Source organism: Amphiprion ocellaris, chromosome 10, assembly GCF_022539595.1.
Source record: "Amphiprion ocellaris isolate individual 3 ecotype Okinawa chromosome 10, ASM2253959v1, whole genome shotgun sequence".
NCBI classification, from domain to species: Eukaryota; Metazoa; Chordata; class Actinopteri; family Pomacentridae; genus Amphiprion; species Amphiprion ocellaris.
The window spans coordinates 5,985,216-6,010,789 of NC_072775.1; the positions used below are offsets into that span (position 1 = coordinate 5,985,216).

The 25,574-nt window shown below is 39.6% G+C and overlaps 1 protein-coding gene across 8 annotated transcripts in view; it reads right to left on the bottom strand.

Annotated features, from left to right (window-relative positions):
- Positions 1 to 25,574, bottom strand: part of LOC111580727 (catenin delta-2-like) — a 191,691-nt gene that overhangs the window by 33,979 nt on the left and 132,138 nt on the right. For 5 of the 8 annotated variants that reach the window (XM_055014463.1, XM_055014461.1, XM_055014456.1 and 2 more), the window contains 7 exons: positions 15,095 to 15,237; positions 14,778 to 14,951; positions 11,746 to 11,891; positions 9,864 to 10,114; positions 9,000 to 9,131; positions 4,864 to 5,176; positions 2,337 to 2,393 (listed from right to left, as the gene is read on the bottom strand). In XM_055014463.1, the coding sequence (XP_054870438.1) occupies positions 2,337 to 2,393; positions 4,864 to 5,176; positions 9,000 to 9,131; positions 9,864 to 10,114; positions 11,746 to 11,891; positions 14,778 to 14,951; positions 15,095 to 15,237 (1,216 nt within the window). The remainder of the gene's footprint in view (positions 1 to 2,336; positions 2,394 to 4,863; positions 5,177 to 8,999; positions 9,132 to 9,863; positions 10,115 to 11,745; positions 11,892 to 14,777; positions 14,952 to 15,094; positions 15,238 to 25,574) is intronic. The other 3 variants (XM_055014457.1, XM_055014460.1, XM_055014459.1) reach the window with 3 other exon arrangements.

Sequence of the window (25,574 nt, forward strand, 5' to 3'; positions counted from 1 at the left end):
TACTGTTTGCTGACATGTCTCTGCCAGAATTATTGCATTATGTCTGCCTGTACTGTTAGCTAATATTGCATTAGCTGTAACTGTTTTGGTCATTATTATGGACGAAAGTGTCCCTGCCAGCACTGCTCGTTAACATTATATCTCCATTGTTAACTCCTGTCATATGTCTTAGTATTGTTAACATGATGTCCCAGCTGGTACTGCTACCTAACGTTAGGCCCCTGGCAGTGTTCTTATCTGATATTGTTGTTGGATAACATGTCTCTGCCAGTACTGCTAACTAACTTTGTGTCTCTGCCACTATTATCGACTAACAGTGTCTTTGACAGTCTGTTTTTCGGCTAATGTATTCTTGCCATAGGTGTCTATGAGCAGCCGGCTATGAACAGGTACGTTTTGCAAATTGCAAAACCGCTGCAACAGCGAAGAGAGACACAAATATTAAATAACTTCACTCTTAAACACTGTAGTGTCACCAAAATCACTGCAGCCTTCAACTGGCTCCTGTTGACACCAATGTTATTCCTGCAACTTGAAAGACAGCTACTTTCGATAAAACTGGGCTTGTAGCATATTGTCCACCTTACAATGATGGAAAAGAGGCATCGTTTATGTTTTGACAATGTATATTTAATGAGTTATTGATGCCGGAAGTCTGAATCTGTGAATATCTTCAAACTTTACTGAACCGTGGCGCCGAGGAGCCATGGTGGGCGTCCTTTATTTTCATTTCTGAAAGGTGGCAACCCTAGTCATTGTCCAACGCTATGTCCCCGCCAGTATTCTAAACAACCACTGTGTTTCTGTCGCATTATTGGATAACATTATGTTTCCCCTTGTATTGTTAGCTATCGTTATGCCCTCTGCCAGTATTATCAGCTATTATGTGCCTCCCTGCTACTATTCTTAACTAGTACTGTTTCTGACATATTATTAGCTACCACTATCTTTCTACCAATATTGTAAACTAACACTGAGTCCATGTCAGTATTGTAAGCTTATATTATGTCCCTGCCAGAATTCTTAACCAACATTGAATTTCTCTCATATTATCGGATAACTTTATGCTTCTGCCAGTATTGCTAACATCGTGTTTCTGCCATATTATCAACTGATGTGTCACAGCCAGCATTGTTAGCTAACATTATGCTTCTGCAAGTGCTGTTAATATTTTGTTTCTGCCATACTATTGATTAACATTAGGTGTCTGTCAGTATTGTTATCTAACACTATGTTTCTGCTAGTTTTTCATAACATTGTGTTTTTTCCATGTCATTGGCTAATGCTATGTTTCCGGAAATTTTGTTAAGTAACATGATGTTAGCCAACTTTATGTCCCTGCTGATATTGTTTGCTAAAGCTACGCCCTCGCCAGTATTGTTTGTGAATTGTGTTCCTGATAGTATTTGAGCTTTATTTGTCTAAGTATTGTTGACTAATGTATGTATCTGCTGTTATTACTAGCCAGTAAAAAACTGTAACAATTCATGAAATGTATCCATGGCCCTTGAAAATTAAACAAGCGTAAAAACAAGAGCTTAAACACCTCATTAAACCACACCAACATTTATAAAAAAGTCAGCTTTTAAGATAGTGTTTTGCATTTGTAGACTACTTTGGAATGAGTGCAGCGTTAATGTTGGCTGTCTACTATAATCGTCATTTAGGAGTTCACTTAAAGCAAAACCTCATTTTGGCGAATAGGGTTATTCACTTTCTGTTGGGAATGACAATACGACCAAATTAAAAATCAAAACGAGGCACTGAAATTAACACTGGGCAAGGCACATGAATACAGCCGACACAAAGCACCTTCAGAAACCACCTGGACAGACAGACAATGGAGACAAATGAATGACTGAATAAACCAACAGGTAGATAAATGGATGGAGTAATGGATGATAAGATGAAAAGCCAAAGGAGAGAATGAGGAATATTGACACTGTAATAAACAGAGGCTGTGGCAGCCATATTTCTACAAATTGCAAACAAAGCAATCAATAATCGGGTCGTAATTAGTTACTTAAATTTGTCATCTGTCTAAAAGATTATAGCTTATTTCTTAGTGTTCTGAGTTCACAGAGGATGTCCTTCTGATACAATGATGCAACTGCATCCTGATCTAGTCTCCACTTTAGATCTAAAATAAAAGTAATCCCTATTTAATAAAGCACTAAATGAGTGACAATACAAATGTGAAATGTTGTCATGCTGCCTTTAACATTAACATCAGTGTCTGATATTGGTGCCATATAGAGAAGATGGAAAGATTCAGTGAATGAGACAAAGGTAAGATAGACAGAATGTACATGTGTATAAATAAATAGTTGGATTACTTTGTCATTCTTTGCTCGGCTTGATTTTGATTCCACACAAGGAATTCGGGGTCGTACCTATCGAGGGGGGACAGGCAGAGAGAAACAAGAGAGAGGTATATGTTGGCTGTCTTGGCAACAAATTAATCAATAAATGTCATAATAGTGATGATTAGTAAATAGAAATCAATATGTAGCCACTAGACTCATCTTTCTCTCTCAACATTTAGTTATCAGGCAATGGTGGAAGAGGTGGGCAAGGTGGAGGGCATGCACTTAGAGCAGGTGGTGGAGAGATGGTATGTCAGGTAAAGAGAGGGTCTTGCTGCCTTTCTTCCTGTTCCCTTAAAAACACCAAACTGGACATTTAATGGCTGCTGCATAAACACGGTGGGACAACTTTTAGGTGGCCTGTTAGTCAACGTAGCTGGTGAATGATGATGCGGCTGACAGAATCATCCATAACACGTGTGATTTTGTCATCTCTTTTAATCCTTTTGGATGATTATAAGTGATCGGCTTTATCTCGGAGAAGCAGGACTGGTGGCGGAGTAGTTATATAGTGAGTAAACAACGAGCTATACTAATCCTGTTAAGTGTAGATTGGTTATACTTGGTTACATTTAAATTTAGGTAGCATGCTCCAGGCTTTTTATATCTTTGGTGACTACTTTCCTTTTCTGAGAATGTGACAAGTGCTGAATACGTGGTTGCTCACCTGAAACCATGAAAACAATTTAAGGCATCATACATATTTTATTTTCAGTCGTTTATTCTTTCCTTTAGTTTTAGAATCTATGTGTCTCAGGACATGCATACATTGATGCTGCACACTTTAAGAAAGCTTGTAGGAATAATGTGGATAACAAAAAAGCTATGCTGACCAATGGGCCAATTTTTTCAATTCTGGATAGGTTAAAGAATAAGGTTTGTAATATTTTACATTTTTCTTATTGCCAATAAATCCCACAAAAAGCCAAAAAGCAACAGTGAAGTTGTGCTTCAGGATATATCCTTCATAGCCAAAACCATATATAGTTCATTTCTCTGTAAAAAAAAAAAAAACTAAAATAAATTGCTAAAATAAATCAGTTTGAAATTTGTCTTGCAGGTAAATGTAATGTAATGTAAGACTTGGAGCATCACAGAAAATTCCAGAAAGACAGAGATGGGCAAACAAATAGTCATCTTTGGTCTTTTTAAATGGGATTTTTTGACAGTAAGACACCAGACTTATCCTTTAACATACTTTACCAAACTGCAGCCGAACAGCGAGCTTGTAAAACGGCAGGATCAGAATGTTCCAACATAATTTTAATCTTGGAGGACCCTCCCTTTAACACAGCAAGCATCTCAAGAAGCCTGAGATGGTGCTAGCACTGATGCTGAGTGTGCATGTCGTGAACGTGAAGCAAAATGTCATGCATCACAAGTCAGTCCTTTCAATGTAGCAGTGCAGATGTTTTGAAGCTACATTACAAATGATGCCGGAGCTAAAGAGTGACCAAAAGGACGATGTGACTGCAATGTGCACAGAGAAATAAACACTTGGACAATGGGTGGAGGAAAGAGCAATGACAACAACAACAACAGGAGTCACCTGTCCTAATGACAAAGAAATACACCTCTGAGTTTCCAGTTGTTGTATTTTAATGAGCTATTCAGCACAAAGACACTTCCTCATTAGAAATATTATATTTGTGCAAAAAAAGAGAAATAAATCTGCTGCTTACACCTGAGCTGAAATGTCACAAAGGAGACACTTCAGCTTTAATTAGGCTGCTTCTATCTTTGACAGTTAGTCTATGCAGTCATTAGTCAGATAGAAGAGGCTAAGAAAAAAAAAGACATCTGGAATAGTATTTCAAACTTGATTTTAACTAGGACAAAAGAGCAATAAAAACAGCTATTACGCTGTCTCTGTATGCATCTTTCTGTGTCTTTTTTTAAATCTGTCTGTCACTGTCTCTCTCTCTCTCTCTCACACCCACACTCGTACACATAGCTCTTTGGTCTAAAAGCAGACTTCATGCAGACTTTCCACATTAACTGTGTCTACCTACTGCACGGAACGTGACTGATTGCTACTGACAGAGGCACTCCATTTCTAACAGCGATGGCAGACTTTATAAATTGGTCCTAGAGGTGTGTGCAGGCATTCATACAGCAGTGTGAGCAAGCCCCAACACCAGGCAAACCAGAGAGGACAGTGAAAGATGTGGCGTGATGTGTGCCTCATACTAAAGCCCAGATTCAGCCAGCAGTTTACTGCACTCGACTGTCACATCCTGACAGTCAGTATCAGTCGAGGTGCTACGACTTGCTGGTGTCACCATGTCACACTGACACCTTTGACACCCTTTTGTGGCATATAAATAAACATTAACTATAAAGTTAGCAGTAAAACTTATATTTTCTTAAATAATTGTGTTGATTTTGGTGAATCTGGCCCTCAGTAAGCTCAGTGAAAGTGGAAAGGGAGCAGAACAAAGGGCTTCATCAACAAGCCAGAGCTGCTTTTGATATAAAACATCTTGTTTTGTCTCACCTTGGGTCCTTCTGGATGCTGTCCACTGATGGGGACCGGCCCAGGGCGGCTTCAGGTGGGAGTGCTGGGCCCGACTTGCTGTAAGGCGACTCGGTGGACGGGCAGAACTGCAGAGTGCGGTACGGGTTGGCGTAGTCGGCTGCTCCGCCCCCCGTGGCGAAGCTGCCTCTCTGAAAGGTGGCGGTGGCACTCTGGCTTCCCGTTCGCTGCAAGGGGATTGGGTCGACACCGGGAGAAGGCGGGGCTAAAACAGGAAGAGGAGCGTAGGGAAAGAGCAGATAGTTGAGGACTTCTTGGTACAAGTGGTTCACCACTAGGGTTTGACGCCGCAGAGGAGGGACAAGAAGCAGGGGAAGAAAAAAATCACAACCAAACACGAGTCCCAACACAAGGATGCACATACACATAGGAAGAGAAAGCAACAACACCAGCACCAATGGAACAGAACGCCACAGAAGAAAAAATAAGCGGAAAGGGAACAAAAAAAAAGAAAGTCATGAAACAAATAAAACAAACTACAGTGGCAACATAATAGGTGGAGTAGCTTCAGGTGAAAGAGTGAACTCACCAGATGATCTTATATTTCATTTGAAAAACATAATTACAAGAAATTAACATAAAACAGACAGAAGCAGAAAATGAAACAGACATGCAAAAAAATGTCAAAAAGTCACATGAAAAACTCACAAAGGCACATGGAAAAAGACTTGTCAATCATGAAAAATATGCTAATTTCCTTTAAAGCACAAGATATTTTTAAAGTCAGTGTACATTATCTATTTATTTCTCTTATTTTTACTCATTCCTCCCCTTGCAAAAAATCACATCTTTCCTCATTTGACTCAAAAGTCCCACAAGAGGTTTTACATTGGCCCACTGACAATTCCCTCAAATTGCAAGAAATCCCTTTCCCTTCACCATCACCATTGATCGTCATTGGTGATCGTATTTACACTGTAGAAATTGAGTTCTGGATACCTTACTTAAGTGGCAGCAGTAAAAGTTTTATTGCATTTTACCTACAGTCCAAGTCTTGAACAGCAGTCTGCTTCCATGAATCAACTCAGCACAGTACAAAAACCTGCTTTAAAGAATAGGTGAATGTTGTGGGAAATACAGATGGATGAATACAGACAAATTAAAGGAAAAGCCTGAACCCTTGACCCTGGCAGTGAGGCAATCTGGTGTCGCTGTTATGACGTGGGCAGCACTTTTCTAGCACGGTTAGTGTCCACCAGAAGATCAGTAACCTTCTACTCTAAGTATGTAAGTAGGATAAATACGAATCTCGAGCCCCCAGGCAGCTTTCTTGGTTTGGTTTTTGAACAGACTTTTTCTTTTTAAAGGTACAGAAAAATTAGGTAATATTGAATATACTCTTGCTATCCTGCTGTTTCCAGTTCTGTGCTTAGCTAACTGGTTTTGGGATTTTATGGAATAATTGTTACATTACATTACATTACATTAGTTAGCTTTAAAGGCGCAAGTGGATTTAGTAAGCAGTTTAAAGCTAGCTATTTCCCCCTGTATTGAGAACTGTGGTAAGCTAACTGGTGGCTAGCTGTGTGATAAATTTAAATATGTTTATTAGTTAGCTGTAGAGGTACTAGTTGGTGGATTTTTCTTACTTTTAGGCAAAAACTTGCTAGCTGTTTCCTTCTGTTTCCAATACTGCACTAAGCTAAGCTAAGCTAAGCTAACAGACTGGTGATAGTAGCTGGGCCTGCCCAGTTACTTTATATGGAATTAAGAAGTGTGTTATGTTGTAATCTATTAAATACATAGCTTTAGAGGTCCTAACTGGATTGTGTAGCCTTTCAACAAAGCAAGTCTGTTTCCAGTACTGTGCTATGTTATGCTAAGCTAACTGATTACTTGCCGCCACCGCCAGCCAATTAGTTAACTTGGCTGGATTCTTGTATGGATTAAAGAAAAGTGACAAGTTTTACTCAGCTAATTAGTTAGCTTTAGTGGTCTAACTGGATTTTGCAGCCTTTTCCTAGAACACACTCAGCTGTTTGCCCCTATTTCCAGTACTGTGCTATGCTAAGCTGTTAGCTTGGCACCACCAGCCAGTTAACTTAACTGCATTCTTATATAAATTAAAAAAACATGTTAAGTTCTATTTTTTTTTTTTTTTTTTTAAGAGATGGATTTTATTGCCTTTGGGTAAAGCTGGGCTTGCTGTTCCTTCCATTCCAGTATTGCTTGAAAGCTAATTGGTGAGACATGCGAGCGGTATCAATTTGGAAAGGAACACTTCCCGAAACGTAGAGCTATTTGGTTTTTTTTTTAATATTGTTCTTTAGTGGTACATACTAGTAAACACATTAGCAGTTTATTAAATTACCCCTAACTAATTCTCACACAGCAACTGTTCAGGGCTTTCACCCATTTGGTTGGTTGCTCAAACTTTTCTGTAAAGACATGAGAACACCATAAAACACAGACCATTAAAGGCTATTTGCCAAGTTTCACACAGAGAGTGAAATTGTCTTCTTGTTAAACAGCAGTTCTGGAACCATTTGGGGACGATAGTCATCACGTGTACGATGGCTTGCTCTGAGGGAGGTCATTTCTTTTGCGTGTGTGTGTACATCTGTGTCTGAGTGTGTAACTAGATAACAACAGGGACCTCGACAAGGCCTCAGGAAATTCACCTGTGATGTGAAATCGGGTGTAAAATGTCGGCTGCTTGTTTCCAACTCTGTTCATCTTCATGAAACTATTTGAACTGACCTTGAAACATAGTCAGGCTTAAACAGGAAAAAAAGAATCTGACAGACAGTGTGGCGTTTTGCTGCTGCCGTGACTCACATTCACATGCACACAGCTGGGGATGGTGATTGAGCTATTTTGATCCATCAAAGTGGCCTATCGGTGTGTACGGGCGAGCCAGCGTGGCAGAAATGACCTGAAATCTTTTAATTATCAGTGTGAAACTCTATATTTTGGAATAAAACCTTGTGCATGAGAGTAAAATCTCTCTATATATATCTTTGCTTTTTTTTCTCCCCACAGTAACGTTCATCAATGAGGCGCCCAAACCGTCAGCACAGCAACAACAACATTTTAGGACACGGTTGATTTGCTTTGATTTCAAAGCACCCAAGCTAACGCCCATGGGATTAATTGAGATTAATTTTCAGCCTTGAAACTAATTAGTTAACAGACTGTGACTGAGAGACAAATTGCCATTGAGACCCCAATTGGATTTGCCTACCCGATCTGGTAAATAGCGCTACATGATCAGATGGAACGAGGAAATCTCTCATGTACATCAGCCTTTAATATAACACCACACCATTAAAAAAGACGACCAGGCTGTATTTTTTCTGTTCCCTTTATGCAGTTTATTTGATCCAACGCTTTATCCAAGGTACGATATGTTATCTTCTTCTACTCACTGATGTTTGAATGTAAATGGTTCAGTGAGTCATTTACTACACACTACAGCTATTTATAACTTTGCACTATTTGAAGCATTTTTCTTCTCATGTTCACAGTCTTATTCTTATCTTGTATTACGACAGTTTTTGGCACATTTTCAGTCATGTGCCTTCCACTTACTTTTACCTCTTCGTAATAGGGCACCTATGTAAACGGTTTGTGAGATACATTAAACGGTTAATGTGTCATTTGACTACAATTTGCCAGTAATTTAGTACTGCAGTTTGACTGAGTTGGGATGCTGTCAAGAGACGCTTTAAAAAGAAACAACTCGTGTGCTACATGTCCAAGTACTTTAAACTGTAAGTGTTGTAACTCAAGATTACTGTTATAAATTATGCTGTCTCCACAGTTGAGGTAACTTTAATTGAAAACATGCTGTTTTAGTAACACCTTGGTAACGCTGAACCGTAGACTTGGCAGATTATTGCAACAACTCTTTATTTATGGCTTTTACTCTTATTATTGCAGATGACTATGTAGTTTTATTATATACTGTATATTGTAATGTCCTTAGCTCAAAATCTTTGCAAAACCATTGTTGCCTTTCTACTTAACCTCTATCTGTAAAATCTCCCACCTATTCCTCCATCTCCTGGGAATCAGTTTACTAAACTGTACTTGCAGACGTCACTTCTACGCTCTGAACACTTAACCTTTGCCTCCACATCCCCGTCCCTGCTCACCTTGTCCTCTAAGGTTGGGCTTGGTGTAGACTCTGTCTTCGTAGATGGGGTCGATGTGGTGCTCAGGAGACTGCAGGGGTCGCAGTTCAGAGCCCAGGTGACTGTGTTGGCTGCTGTAGGAACCTCTGGAGCCTGAAAAACACAGGATGGTGCAGGTTAAACAAACTGATGAATGGATGGATGTATTGAAATATCTTCAGGAGACATTAGTACAGACACTGAATGCCTGAATGACAAGTCAGACAAACAAACTGTAAGCTTTAGCTGGTTAGCTCCAAAGGAAACAAATCAATACATGACAATGAATGTTCCTGTTGGGGTAAACTATTGTTATGAGCTGTATCAAAGACACATTTCGTCCCAAAACTTCAGCACTCTTTAAACTAAAAAAAGAAGCAGAGTAGAAACAATTCATCTTATTCATGAATTGTTCAGAAATTCATGAGTACATTTGCAATCTAATAAATTTTAGATAAAACCTCGAGCCAGTTTAATCAGATATTTGCTAATATGTTTTTTCTTTCAAACCCTTGTGCTCAAGCTGGTGAATAATAATCACGCATAAATAGAAAGAGGGTTCATGTGACCTTAAAGGTCATGAACTAACATTAAATTAAGCCCTTCAGGAAACCAATAAGTTATAATCCAAGAGACCAAACATTAAAACGGCATTTCAACTAAAGAGAAATCGAGGTTACACTAAATACTGATGAAATAATAATGACAGAAATGGCACAGTTGCTTCAGATGTATGCAAAGCTAAGAAAAACTAGACTAAAATGGGCAGTTACCAAAAAATACAACATGGAACGATGACATTTCACACGACCACACATACATAAATAGTAATGAAATTGCCTTGACCTCTACCTGCCAGGCTACCAGGCCTTTGCAGGGTTGCGTTGGCGTACAGCTCGTGAGAAATCTTGTAGCTGTCCGCTCCGATGTGATGCAGCATGCGCTTGGTAGGCGACAGGGTGGCGTAGCTCCCCACCGCCGAGCTGAGCTGGTGGATGGGTGACGAGGTGTGGTTTCCACCTGGGGAGGCTGCCATGGGGAGCGGGGAGGAGGAACCGGCCGCACCCGATGCTACCATGTTGATGGGTGATGAGGTGCTGCAGGAGGAAAGGGAATCCGTTGGAGCTGTTGTCCAGCATGTTGTCCACAATGAGTATTTCTCTTTCAATACCACAGTAGTTATTAAAAGGGAAATTACAACCATTTTACACATCAAAATCTTTTTACAAGTCAAGGTTTACATCAGTTTGGATATGCTGACTACCACTACAAAAATCCTGTGTTAAAACTGTGATGTGGACTTTGAAAGACCAGACAGGGAGGGACAAATCAAAAGATTCTACTGAGTTACGTTATAGGAAATGTAGGACATTGCATGCTTGGAGCTTAACCTATTTTTCTTGCAAAGAAAACGCTACAACCAGGCGTTGTTGGGATCCTAAAACACTGGTTTAGCCCAGGCCAGAAATTATGTTTTCACCCAATAACTGTGCCATTTTCAAGTTAAAATGAATATAGACTTGACATGGTTGATATAACTAGATATTGTACAGCAAAAGGAGATATTTTATAGGAAATCAATGAAATATTGTGGAACATTCTGCTTATCTGTTAACTTTCAGCAACTTTTATTCCTCAAGTACAATCTAGGCAAAATCATCAGTATTCTACATTAGTCCAGTCCAATTTATTATTTAAAGTATTCAGTGTTCACTCTGGGTGAAAGATATTTCCAAATAGTCATTTTAAACTAGATTTAACTGCCTCATCACGATGAGGCAAAAACAAACAAATGAAATATGCATATACAAATATAATAAACTACTCCTTCAGACAGATGTATTTTAGATGTATTTATTTGATATGAATTCCCCCAAAATCTATTCTGCCATATTTAGTGCCTTTGGAAACTCTAGAACCTTCAACTGACTTAAAAATAAAGTTCTGTGGGTTAGAACAGCATTTGGTTACCCAGCATGAGCTTGGCCCACCAACAGCCTGCTACTTCATTACAAGGTTTGTCTTTTCTCACTGTAGAACTTAAGCTTTAGGAGTTTCAGTAAAGATTTATTGGTCATAAGTTGAGCACTAAGCCCTCTAATCCACACACTGAACTGTGAAGACATTTAGGTATAGTGCTTTTAATGGTGTGAAGAAGAAAAAAACTTTTAGAGCAAAATAAAGATTATTTGTCGGGAAAAAAAATTGCAGTTCAGCTTTTAACATTTAGAGAGAGCAATGCATTCAAAGCTAAATTTCATTAGAAGCGTAGTATGGGGACAGAAATCCATACCAAGACCACACTTGTGAACCGGAGCTTTTAAATAGTTTAATCATGATTCCAGCGTATTCAAGCAAACAGCATCTGCAGTACATCTGTTCTAATGCTTCTTGCAGCACTACTTTAATTGCCTGTTTCTATTTAAATTAAGACAGGCTGAGGTATGTGTAAGTGTGAAGTAAAACCATGTTTTTAAGTTTCAGCAGTGAGGTATAACATAGCCAATGCAAGCAGCAAGATTTTACTCCAGAGTACCAGCCAGAATATGTTGGGGATTTTAAAAAGCCAGACATGAAGTAATTGTTGAGTCATTGCTATTGATCAACAGCCGTATCGACCTCCCGCTGATGTATTCTTCTGTGCTTAAGGATTGTAGAAGTCTCATGTAATGTACTCCAAGCAATGAGCATGTAGTAAATGAATTGGCCGGAGTGAAACTGAACCAACCTGTAGGACTTGGCGAGTCGGCTGGGTGACTGTTTGGGCGAGGACACCCTCTGTAGCGTGGCGTAGCTGGGCATGTCGGCAGAGGCTGATCCCAGGCGCTGCAGCTTGGTAGGGGATCCCACTGCCTGCAGAGGGGAGCTCACACGCTGTAATACAAAATTTGCACTTCATTAAAGGGAAATGTCACTCACTTTAAATATTCATCTTCTCTTCTTATTCATATCATTATTTTCAGAGAGATGAACAAGTCCCCCCGGAGCTGGAAAACCAGAGAGCAGAAACTCTAATCTGCGATAACATCCTGATGAAGAGCAGGGGTTATCAAACCAAACATGAAGGGATGACTCGGAACTTTTACAACCAAATGAACTTGAAATGCGGCTGCGAGCAATGGGCCGCTAAATGAACTTCCCTCAGAATTCTAAACATGCATTTTCCTTTTCTGTGCCAAATGGGGGAAGTAAGTTGGAGAAATATTTGCAAGGTCATGCAGTTGCAGAGCTGAAGGTAGAATTTTAAACACTCTGTTAATTTGGAGGAGCGTAGTCAAGACGTGCGTGCTGAAGTGAGGACGCTGCCAATTGCTGATACACTCGGACAGTGAGAGTAAATCTGCCAAAAAGCCATGATTAACTAAGTAGTCTTAAAATGCAAAACTCTGAGTCCGGAAAAAAAAAGAATCCCAAAGCAGCAAAAGAAGCAATGATGGAGTAAATCATCACCTAAAAGGTCAGCATTTAAATCAAGTTTGCTGCATTGTGGCTGCACTGTTGGTCCAGCTCACATCAGAAACTGCTTGCAAATCTAATTAACACTTGGTTGTAATTGCAAAAACCCAGGATAAGCTTTTCTTCATTTAATACCGCAACAGCTGTAATGTAAGCAAGATAGAGTGGGCCCAGCGTGGATACCACTGCAGCACTGACTACATCATACAGAATGGATGTAATACTTTGCTGCTCAAGTAGTTCACCACAAAACAGATGGAGGGTTTATTGCTCTGTAACTCAAGACTTCAAATCAAATCAAGACATTTTAGATGCTGGATTTGTTTAAAGCTTCAGTCGGCAGAAAACCTGAGGGGAAAAGAGCCAGATTTCGAGAATATATCTACCATTCTTTCTGCAGCTCTACCTGCTCTAAAGTGCAAAGATAGTCCTGCTAATTTCTATTGTGGCCTTGCCCCTGATTCAAACCCTGATCTCTCAAGTGAAGGTTCTACACATCCTATTCTCACTACATGATTACTGCTATTTGTAGTATCTCACCTGTTCTGAATGAAAAGATACATGATTGGTGAAAATCTGACATGCTGGAGTCTAGATTCCCCTCAGACAATATGAAATACAACATGTATGATTTGTATGGAATTTTTGCCCAGTCATGCCAAAAGAATACTGCCTACTTCAGCTTTAAGTGGTTCCCAGTTTTTTTGTTTTGTTTTTTTTACGTTTCAAATCTTTGAATATTTGTCCAAAGGATCCATTGAAAATTGACATGCCAATCAATTGGCAGACGTTTGGTGGAATATTTGCCTCAAAAATGGTTCACTTGAGCTAACCATAACCATGAATAAAGCATCTCTGCAAGCAGCAGAAACTTTCAATAACATTACAGGTTCAGGCATGTGGGTCCTGTAAAGCACCTTGAGACAATTTGACCTGTAATAGGCACCATATAAATATAATTGAACTGAATTTAATTGAATTTCCTCACAGCTGGAGGGGTTGTCCAAGGTGGCCATGGACTACAACGTGGCTGCCCCACATAGCCAACCGTGAAGCCCATTTAAACTTTGCACAACTATGTCGGTTTTCTTTTATTTATCAATAAAGAGCTTTTAAAAAGTTTTTTTTATTTGTAAGTCCTCATGATGTCCTTCTATGTGACTTTCATACCTGCATAAGTGAATGATGGACGGCTGTGACCAAAAAGCTGACTACAACACGACTTTGCCACACAGAAAGAAAGAAACCTAATAACATAAAAAACCAAGATATCATTTTTTGTGCCACCCCAATGTGAGTAATGGTTTGACCCTGGCCACCTCTATCAAAGCTGTCTGGCTCCAGAGTCTTTTTACAGGAATACTCCACCAAAAAAATCAATCAAATACCTGCTGCCTTTGAGTTTGAAAGGCAGCTCTGAAAATATTATAGCTTATATTTTTTTTTTAAAGAATGGCAGCTGTGGTTAGCATGGATTGACTATAGTTACAGTAAAAGCTGGTCATACCAGAGAGTCAAATAGCAAATTTCAACCTCACGTTCTTGTGTAACAGGAAATGGTAGCCTTGGGACTACTATCAAGGGAAGTTAATGAGCCACTAAAACTCAGGTAAGAACTAGTAAAGTATCAAGTGCAAAACAGAATTATTTTAATCATTGCAGCATTACTGAAGAAGAACAAGATGCTGAGGTTTTTGTGAGTTTGGTAGGTAACTTGAAGAGAGTTCACACTATTTTCTAAACAGATTTATGTGTGATATCAAGGCCTGTCTTATGACTGCCTCAAACTGTCAAGCGACAAATTTGAACTCAATGTGAAAGATTTGTGCAGATTTATTTTGCCAAAAGATTCAGTGATTGCACAAAAATGTCACTGCATGTCAAACCTCTTCTGCAGTGATACCGAATTCTCTCCTAATGACTGACTTCTGTGTCTCAGACGTAGTCGTTCATCGACAAACTGACTAGAATGTACTGAGGATCGAGCAACAGGATGTTTAGAGGATTGTTTTGCAATGACGCTGGGTTGTTGTGGATCTATAGCTGCCATCCTCTGCAAAGGAGGAAACTATAAACTTTACAGAACCACCTGTCAAGTCTGCAAGGTTCAGAATTTGGTACTCATTAACTGATCCTGTGTAATATACTGTTTCAGTGTATCAGGTACAATGAATACATAAACCCTTCTATACTCTGTGGTAGCATGAGGTTATGGCTGAGTTATAGCAGCGTAAGGGAGGAGTGGAGAACGTGTCAGTCAGACAACAACTGAAGCATCGTGGTAATCTCTTGTGGGATTTGTACCTGCGCAGGCAAAGTGGCACAGGAGTAATACATGGACGGTCCAGCGGGCACAGAGCCGCCCTCGGTGGGCATGTGGAAGGCGCTGCCAAGGGCCTGCTGGGCAAATGAGTCTCTCTGGGACTGGGAGGGAGAGTCTGTGGCGGCTAACTGGGCAGCTGCACGGCTGGAGGTCACCTAGGAGAAGGAAGAGGAGGGGAAAGATGCGAATAAAGACATAAGAGGAGAATGGGCAGTACATAGAAACAGGTGAGGAAGAGCAAAGAGGTTAGGAGAGTTTAGAATGACAAAATGAAGATAAAAAAGAAAGAAAGAAGCACCTGGTTGTAGCTGTGAACTGCCCCTCCGCTACGACCTGAGACCGGCTCCCCAAGTGCCAGCCCCTGGTTGCTATGGTAACCAGCAGCCGCATAGGCATCCTGGTTGTTGAGCTGCAAAGCGCTTTGGGACAGCAGTCCTTGTCCTAATGGAAAAAAGAAAAAGGACAAGAATTAAGGAAGTATAAAAGGGTGATGAGCGACGTCTGAGGATGTGATCGCTCAAGCCTGTGCACTGAAGGAACACTTGATGGCTACACAAAAGGCCTTGTCTCTTTTATGCAAATTCTTCCTTTGCTGGGCAAGTGGAAGCCAGAGGAGTTTTGGTTTGGAGTAGGAGACGAGTCGAACGATGTTTCAAAGAAACTGTTTGATCGCTGACAAAAGCCACCTTAAAATTTGGTTTCACTTCTGTCAGGCTGCTTCTTTTGTGACTATTTTCATTTTCTTCTTCTGTAACAGTCAGTCTTTGCGTAAAGAGTTATTCAGTTCATGGCCTTGAAGGCGTTTTGTAACCCAGTTTACATCCCACATGTTACACAATGTATCTGTTTTCTATGGGAAAAAGAATGAATGTGAATACAGATAGAACTGTATCAGTTTGCAACAGACCTTGAGATAAGGTGACGAAAACAGAGGGGAGGAAAAAGCAGGCTGAAAGCTGAAACAGAATTAACTACAATTCCTTGTACTCCTGTTTTAAAACACCCATTTGCTTTTTACCTACTATGTTATTCTGGCCTCTCTCCACTATATTCCTCTCATGCTCTGTGACCCTGAAATCTCACTCTGTTTCTGACCTCCATTTGAAACACTCTCTATCTGTCTTCCTTTCTCCACCTTTATCACTTCCTCTATCTCTCCGTCCTACCTGTCTCTCCTTCTCCACTCCATATTTCTCTGTATAATTCAGCAGAGTAAGTGACACAAAAATGTAAGAATGAGGCCAACAATGAAACTTTCACAAAATCACTCAAGGATGCGCTGATATAATCCATTTTCGGTGGCTGTAAAGAGCATACCTTGTGACTTTATAAATACAAAAACGACAAAGTGGAAACTTTCTTGCCGAGAGTTTGATGAGAAGATCAATGGCGCTTGGAGTCGATTGGCATAGCTTAGCATAAATGTTTCTAAGTTAAAAAGTATGTCGACCAACACCTCTGTGTTTCAAGTTGTAGTTTTACTAGTGAATTCTATGATACTGTAGCTACATTTTCCCCCAAATGTCAAGATAGTAGTTTAACCATCTTTTAGCTTCTACAGATCAAATTAGGCCCCAACATAGCAGCATTTTTGACATTTCATTTTAACTGGCAAAAATGCTGCTGTGCCCAGTTTCTATTGGACCAGGATGTATTACTGTCACTATGATGGTAGAGTGATTAGCCTGAAGCTTTAGCAGACAAATACCTCATTATTGCTGTATGTGCTGACCTTTGAGGGAACAGCAAACTGGTAGATTCAAATTAGAGGAAAATAACATCGTAGCAGTGTCTAAAATATTAATTTTTCTTCTATGACAGCAGACCAGTGATTCTTGTTGCTGTGAATGAAAAAAACAAGGACAAAGGACAGTAAGATCTTGTGGTAAACATGCTAATGACACATTTTAACGATTTGAAAGCTGATTTTTACTGAATATTCCAAGTCCAAAACTATTCCTAACCATTAAAATTGTTGCAATATTTTGAGAAAATACAGTTTCTAAACCATTCCAAATGGTTCTAGAGCATTCTACTATGAATTAGGAACAGCTGATACAGTATTGGTCTCATCTGTTACTAATCAATTGCAAATTCTGGCTACAACCAAAGAGCTCAGAGAGTTTGTTTTTGGGGTGCATCACGGAGAGAAAGTTGCACAGTGTAGGTGCTCATATCCAAGTCGTGTTTAATTCAAACTTAAATATAAAAACCTGTGTTTTTTGTGTTGCTACTTTCTGATGTGAACAGAAAACCTATGACACCAGATACTATCCTGCTAATGGTCCCATTAGAAAGAAATCACCTGTTGGTGGGAAATAAGGAACACAACAATAGTGTATCTGGTATTTTCTGTCTTCTCTTGCCCTATTTGCTAACTTCTGTAACATGTTGACCCAGGAGTTATGATGATGTTTGCACTCAGGTGGAGAAAGAGGTCAATCCTTGGTACATCTTATGCAATCATCTATGCACACTATGCAATTCATTTAAGATGGCAAGATAGAAGGGTAGTCAGAGCACAACATATGCTACCGTATCTCTCGGCAAGAATTTTGGATTCTACTAAAGGAAATTATGACAATCATAGCAGAAGACAAAACTACAGTGCAGTGGACAGCCGCATTAGACATCCAGCAGCAAAGTTATGCAACCCTAATCTCATTCTTCACTATGCCTTTAGGCTACATAAGAGATATAAAGCTAGTATTCTCCAGTTGGCCTCACTCTGGGTAAATAATAATTACATAAATATCTACCAAAACCCAAACAGTTCCTCCATATGTAGATACATGTACTATGCTGTTGCCCATTTCTTAGCTTAGTCCCTTGCTCATTATTTACACTTCATATTGTCCAATTGTCAAACTGCAGTAAATCTATAGAGTCAGTGAAATGCTGCTAAGAAACACGTACTAGCTGAGCTCCTTTTGTTAACACAAATCTAGCTCTTTCACTTTAACATGCAGGCTGTCCTCCAAACCTACCAAAGATCAGCCGGCCAGATTCCAGTTGGCCAATAGCACAATGAGCTACCATTCCGCTAGCAGCTGCTGAGCAATCAAACCAGTCAGTAGTTTAAGTTTCTACAGCGTATTTGATTCAGAATAAATACCTTTTAAGGCCTTAACAAAGAACGTCTAATGGCGCTGTCAAAGCAGAGCAAATGCAGAAACATATACAATATTTCATCTACAGCAATCAAAATGTGTTCCACTGTGAGAGCCCAGCCAAATGTCTACACTCTGAAAAAGAGAAAAAAAACTTTAAGAAAAGCAAGTTTGTCTTTAAATCCTGTGGGCTGATGAGTTGCTATAAAAATTTAGGACCTTTCATGATTAAAAATGTAACTTTTGACATTTTATGGCACAAAAGAAATCTAATTTAGCACCTTCTGAACCGTTACTTTCAGGATCTGAAAGTGCCGTGTTATTAATCAGACTCTCAGTAACACCCAGCTCTCCTATTCAAGTCAATTAAAACAATGGCCCATTATCATTTGTGACAGTAGTTAATGTGTGAAAATAGATGTAATTTATTTTTTACTAGGAACATTGGATCAGTTTGTTGTCGAATATTCAAATGTCATTTTATAGTAGAATAATTTATCTCTGGAACTGGAACTGATTAACCTCTTCAACACCACCGCTAACAAAAACGCCTAAACTGACAAATTAAAGTGGCTTTGGTCCCTGAAAAACACCGACTATATGCATAATAAGATCTTGCCAGAAAGGAAAAAAGCTTCTGTGGAATTATCTGAAAAACTCTAGATGATATAGAACAGTAGCAGGACACAGTAGTGAGTCAAAAATGTTTTTGTTTTTTTTGTTTTTTAAATCTAATTAACTTTGTTTGCACATGTTAATGATACAGTGGGGTTTTAACAAAATACCAATGAACATTTGTGGGACACATGAAACTCTACCTAGCTAAAATACTCACAGATTAGCAGATTGCATTGCTACACTATACTGAACTCCTTATTAATCGGCATCAGTGCAAAAGTAACACACCAAGTTCAGTTTCTCAGGTTAAATGTGCCCAAACCTGCACTTCCTCACACGGCCTCTTGAGGCTGGTGACAAAGCGAGTCAAACCTTATAAACCTCCATTTTAAAATACCTTACTTTACAGCAGAATTAAACGTGTTTGCAGCCTGGTACAAGAGAGGATTTAAGTCTCTATAGCTAATATCCTTATTTGACAACTGTGGAAGGAGAGAAGTTTTTATATCTCACCTATTTAAAGTGTATTTACATGAAAAATTACGCATAATTTAGGTCATGGCTGCTTTGAGTGACAGGTGAGTGCTGTCATTACTGTCTTAAAAAACATGCACGAGCACCCATGTCCGCGTTTTCCAGACAGGTGTGAGTTAATGATGTGAGAAAAGGAGGGAGAGTTAACTAGCCTTAGATCAGAGTTAAAGAGGTCGACAATAGGGTCACATATACACACAAAGCTGAAGCACAACGACATAAAATGCTTCACTGCTAAATTGTACATGCAGCCTCGTTCGTGTTTCTAAAGGATTTGCAATCATGTCAGTTGCACATGGATCATTTAATTAACACTGTTAACATGCTAACATGCTTGGAGGGCGACACGCAAACGGCAGCTTAAACACATGTAACATAATGACAAAGCGTCTGTAAAGCACACAGTGTTTTGCAGACAGTAAACTGTGAATGTGCCCGCATGGTCCATAAAGTGTGAAGTGAAATTATCTGAATAATTTGAGGAGGACAGGAAGGCGGGAGCTGCTTGAGCGAGAGACAAAACTCTCCCATCCCTCTTATTAAAGTGCTGTTTAACTTTTGATGCACACTTGATTAATTCACTTTCAGTGACGATAGCAATGATGGGCCTAATAAACGGCTTTAATTACAGAAATAAACCTTTTTTTTCTACACAAAATGTTTTCTAAAATCCGATGTCCCCCAGTAGCTGCGCTAATGCATGCATTCAGAAACCAATGGATATACACCGCAGCCACTTTTTCTGCTGCTGCCTCTCTGGCAAACATCTCACTGCACTAGATAATAACTTTACTGTATTATATCAGGTCATAGTGTTATAAATTCCTCACATTCAGTATTTATTACTCTCAAAACAGTTCTTGAGCTGTCCTCTGTCAACAGTGCCCGTCCCTTTAATCTCTGCCGATGTCAGTTTTTTGCCAGCAGTCTGAGAATCACACCAGGAACAGCTCATGAGACAAAAAGAAACTTTGTGATTATTAAAGGAGCGAGAAATCCTAGTGCCAGCAGTCAATATCCACTGCACGGGACAGATAAAGTCAACAGCTGACGGCAAAACGAGTCACTTTGGATAAAAGCATTTGAAAATAAAACTCAACCAAAGTGAAAAGTCACTTTAAAGTACGGCGAGTGGCTCCTGTAGGCAGTGGAGCTGGTGATTCTGCATTATTTAAAATGTGATATTAAGCTAAGGGTGCTGGCTGAGTTTACTAGGTCAAGGCCTCGGTGTCCAGTATAGGCTCATCTTGGTCGGATACACACAGGCGAACAAGAACAACATGCAACAGAGGAATTTGTTCTCCGGGTCTGTTTCAGATGGATTCACACACTCTCTCGCACACAGATGTGTGCGTACAAAGCCGGGGGATGTTTTCCACAGTTTTTGTTTGCCACTTTAGGTGTGCTTCATATGGGTAGTGGAGCCTTTAGGGAAGCAAGGGGGCCTCATAAATACATTATCACTCAGATGGCAAATAGTGAAGGCTCCACTGAATCCATCTGATGTGAGTGACTGTGCAGCCAGATCGGGGTGTATTGGTGTATTAGAAGTAATGGGGTGTCATAAGAAGGTCTCCACTTGTGCATTTTAATATCTATTCAGACTTGAATGAACAAACACACACAGGAATGCTTGGCTCCCTCATGCCCCGCGATCTCATGCATGAACAAACGCCACATCTGCATTTTACCTGCGCGCATGCAGTCGTGCGCGTTTCTGACCTGGATAGACTCGCTCGAGCCCATTCATCTATTTTTCTGTCACGCACACAGACACAAAAAAAAAGTTGAGTGTTTTTTCTTCGTGACCAGCATTCGCGATTGACACATTTTAATATTTCATGAGTTGTTTATTTTTAGATTACCACTGGAGGCATGTGGTAGACTGGAACACACGTAAAACTGCACAGTCCAAACGTAGACCCTTTTCATTCCTGGCTGTACAATATAGCTCCACATGCATCTTGAGTGAGCACTTGTGATCAGATTTCGATTCATTCACTCTATACACGAATAAGCATATGCACTATTTATGTTTACTAAGATCAGATGTGTTGTTTTTCCATGGCAGGAGGCAGGAATGCATTTCCCATTCATCGCTGGTGAATGAGTACATCCTTCCAGTTACGCAAAGAACCTCAGTTGAGTTGGTGGTCCTTCAGTGTTACACCAATGTGGCTACCTCCACATGTAGTGTAAGAAACCAGATTTCAATGCACCCCCAGAGGTGTAGGGCTGCTCCCTAAAAATGGAGGCTTTGAAGCACCAGTCACAGATCCTTGATGCAACTCAGATTTTTAGAATTGGGGAGTCATTTATCATTCATAACTGATGAAACAAGCTGAAACCTGAGGTAGGATTTTTTAATGGCAGAGCCGTTTGCTTTGAGGGGCATTGTGGGTAACCTGTGTGATGTAGAAAGACAGTAACTAACAGTACCAGCACATGGCTTGCACCCAGTTCCACTTAATGGCGCTGGCCTACAGAGGTGATAAAGTTACTGTCGTCATTCTTGACATGTCTAGATGGGACAAAGGTTTAGTGTCACAACTATCCAAATGTTATGTACCATGTTCACTGTCCTAAAAGATGGAAAACAAAGGCTTGATTCATGCAGCAGAGCTTGCCCAGACAACATAAGATATGATTTTTTTAAAAAACTCTTTCAATTGTTAGTCCTTATTTTCTTACACATGGTTTGGAGTGGAAAAGGGCTATAGGAGCTGCCTGGCTTGTTACTCCAGCAAATCTATATAGGCTAATAATATAACAACAACAACAAAAAAGGAACAAATATTTCATTTTGATTGTAATAAACCACCAAATCTGATCTGACTACTTGGGAGCATTTGCAGCTGTGCTTTTAGCTGTCCACTTGTGATCGGCTCAACTAAGATGCATGTTGAACGCCAGGTGTAGTCACAAACACTCAGATTAACATGCACCCTGGAAAGCTTCACCAGCATGAAGCAGCATGAAGCACGAGGACAGTCGGTGTACTCTGCTGCTGTGTCGCACTAATCTGCTCTGCAGCTTTCATCGAGGCATTGGATGCTGCTGCTGTGTGTGTGTTTGTGTGTGTGTTTGTTGTAGATGTGTGCATTTATCTCTTCATTTGCACTGTACGTGTTTGTAATGCTTGTTTTGGTGCTGGCATTTCACTCTGTGTGTTGCTCATATATTTGTGTTGCAAATGGAAACATTTAACCAGCTAAACCCTTTAGCTTGTTTTTTTCTTTGCCGCAATTAAAACAAAACCTGAATTTATTCCTTGAGATTACTTCATAATTCTGACCCAGTGGGTGCCTGATTCAGCAGTAGATGAAGCATCCTGCTATTTCTTTTGTTTTTTTGTGGAAGACTTATAGATTCTGTCACCTGTAACTCACTAGCAGATTAAACTAATATTAGTTCCGTTAGTGGAAAATGTTGTCTCTAGGTCATTTTGTCAACGAGTCTCCTTGACAACTACATACATTACATGTAATATATGTAATACACTAACAGTCAAAAGTTTGGACACACCTTCTCATTCAATGCTTTCTATTTAGTTGTACTATTTTCTACCTTGTAAATATGTAAAAATACAACATAATTACTCCGACAAGAAATACGGCGGAGTTATGTGATGACAGGCGTATGTTTGCTCTTCCATCTGTTCTTCCATCTGTGTGCAACATTATTCAATAACGGACTAACAGATTTGGATGAAATTTTCAGGGAAGGTCAGAAATGACACAAAGACCAAGTGATTAGATGTTGGCCGTGATGCAGCTTATAGTCTGGATCCACAGATTTGTTAAAGATTTCTGTATCATTGTGAGATAGCGTCACAGCATCACTGTAACCATGACAACAAGTGAACACTACGTCAGTTGCCTGCTGATCACATGATTGCGATCCTACTACAAATCGACCACTGTCTAATTATCAGGACTTATCCGTCAGAAATGATACAAGGAACAGTTGATTAAATTGTGGGGGTGTTTCCGAGTCCCATCAAATTCCAACCACCTGCTACATATTTAGGTCATGCAATTCAGTAGCCATACATGACGTACACATGTATAACACGTGCCTGTGCTCAGCGTAAGGTCATTTTGTTTGTGGGTACATCTATATTAAATGGCCACATTCTATGGTGCTGTGATTTCTGATCATCAATAACTAATAAACAAACGCTGCATTTCTTTAAAGAAAACATTTTTTAAAAATGCTGCATTTCTGACAATGCCATATGGGGGAATGAACAGCCTTGGCAGAGTACTGTGCTCTCTGAATGCTTTTCTTGTTTCATACGTATTCTTTCATAGTTTTGATGTCTTCAGTATTAATCTACAATGCAGAAAATAATTAAATAAAAACCACTGAATGAGAAAGTGTGTCCAAACTTTTGACTGGTAGTGTGCACAAAGTTTTATCTTATATATGACACTGTGCTAAAAGCTATGCATCCCATATGATTGTTAGCTTGCATGCAGAAGACATAAAAATGTCTTACGATGATTACAGGAATTTAGTGGTATCAGCTACTCATGTCTTGGGAACGTGATGTAAATATGTCACATCTAAGGAGTTCAATGAATGTACTGTTAGGAATTCCCTCAACTAAATCACCTTTTAAAGAAACAAAAAAGCACATTAACAGACTTCTTTGCATGCATGGTTTCAGACTCCTGTTTTTCTTTCCTTTTTCTTCTGACAGACCCATTTTATGATGGAAATTTGCCATGTGTCCATGTCCACTACACGCTATATTAAGTTATGGTAATTTCTCTACATAGTGATGAAAACATTGCCAACCATGATGAAGGTCAGTCTTTAGTGCAGTCCTTCGTCTAGTCCATACATTTATATTCATACAATCAGTTGGAATAGCCTCTTATCTGGCCTTTATGCTAACTCTACTACAAAATGGCATTGACATTTAGAATCGCAAATTCTACACATCAAATGTGGCCTGTGCATTTTCATTTGTTAAACTGGACAAAATTTGCCACAATTATGTTTGAGAAAAAAATACCTAAAATTATTGCCAACCATAAGGTCATGCTTATATAATGACAAACCAAAAGACAATAGTAGAAATAGATGAAAGTTCCTAAAAACTAACCCAATGGGGCAAATGTCAATCAGGGTCTATAAAATGTGGATTTTCTACTCAGAATCAGTGTCTGTGTTCATGAACCAGCCTTGGTTTGCTGTATTTTGCTGAAATTACAATAAATCTATTTACTGTTTCTAATTTTTTAAGGTTTTACTTTGCACTTTTGATACTTACTGAGCTTTATATTAGAAAAGTTTAGTAAAGTTTTTAAGTGAATGAAAGTGTTGTGAAGGACTTGAAGCTTCCTGGCACACTGAAGAAGTTTGTCCTTGACAAGACTTTTAACAAGTTTAACAAAAAGTGCTTCACAGTGCGTTGCCTACTTAAGCTTTAAGACTGGGAATGTATTTTTTTCTGACAGCTCAGATAGAAAGTCCAAAAAATAAAAGGCAATAGCAAGCAAACACTAATGTCTAACATCAGCCAAAGTGTGTTGTTAAAGATAATGCAGTTCTGCAGTTTAATAGATGCAGTGCTACATTGAACAAGCCTCCAACTCTGCAGTAAAAGAACCATCACTCAACATTATTACAGTTTGTTCAAATCACACTTCTCTGTTGTAGGAAATAATGGTGATTTTAGCAAACAATTTAGTTGGCAGGTAGTCGGGCGGTCTTTGAAGAAATGCTACTGACATTTGGGGTTATTTTGGTTTGCTAGTGTTTGCTGAAAACAGCTGAAGTCTCCAGTAGAATAAGAAGCATGAGAAGACAGACAGCAGCCAATGATTAGAAGGTTTGCATATCGTAAATGTGAGAGCTGTTGCATTCATCCCATATGATGTTAGTTAAGGTTCGTGTCCACTGGACACAGCAATTTCCCACATCCCATTCACTGTCTATTTGAAACACACCATGTTGCATGGTGGTCCGGTTGCGGGGCGTTTCAAGCTGCGATACGGTGCATCTCCTGCAGCTCATTTGCATAAAGTAGACTCCACTTCTACTTTCTGCAAATTTGATGTGGAGTGTGGAGGTCCGACGCATCGCAAAACTTTCATCAATCGTCTAAACTAGCCGGTCAACTAAAACGAGGACAGATTCAGCAACTGCACAGGTTATTTCTCTCCTCATAAGCTTTCAGAAATACTTTTTGCTGAACTGTTTTTGTATTAAAAGAGAAAGTTTGAGACCAAGCCGCCATGTTGGTCCGGCTTGAAATCCAGGAGCAGACCCAAGTCAATGCGTTTGCCCAAACAGGGGCAGCCAGGATAGGTGGAGAAGAAGGTCTGCAGGAGTTGAACACCGACTACTGACCTCAAGTACACGCCCACCAAGCGGGTGATTTTCAGATGTTTACATGTGGAAAAAATGCATCTAGTGGACATGTAGCATTAGTCATTAGGAAATGGTAAAGCTTAGACCTCATTTTAGAGCAGAAAAGGACTATTTTTGATCCATTCTTTACAT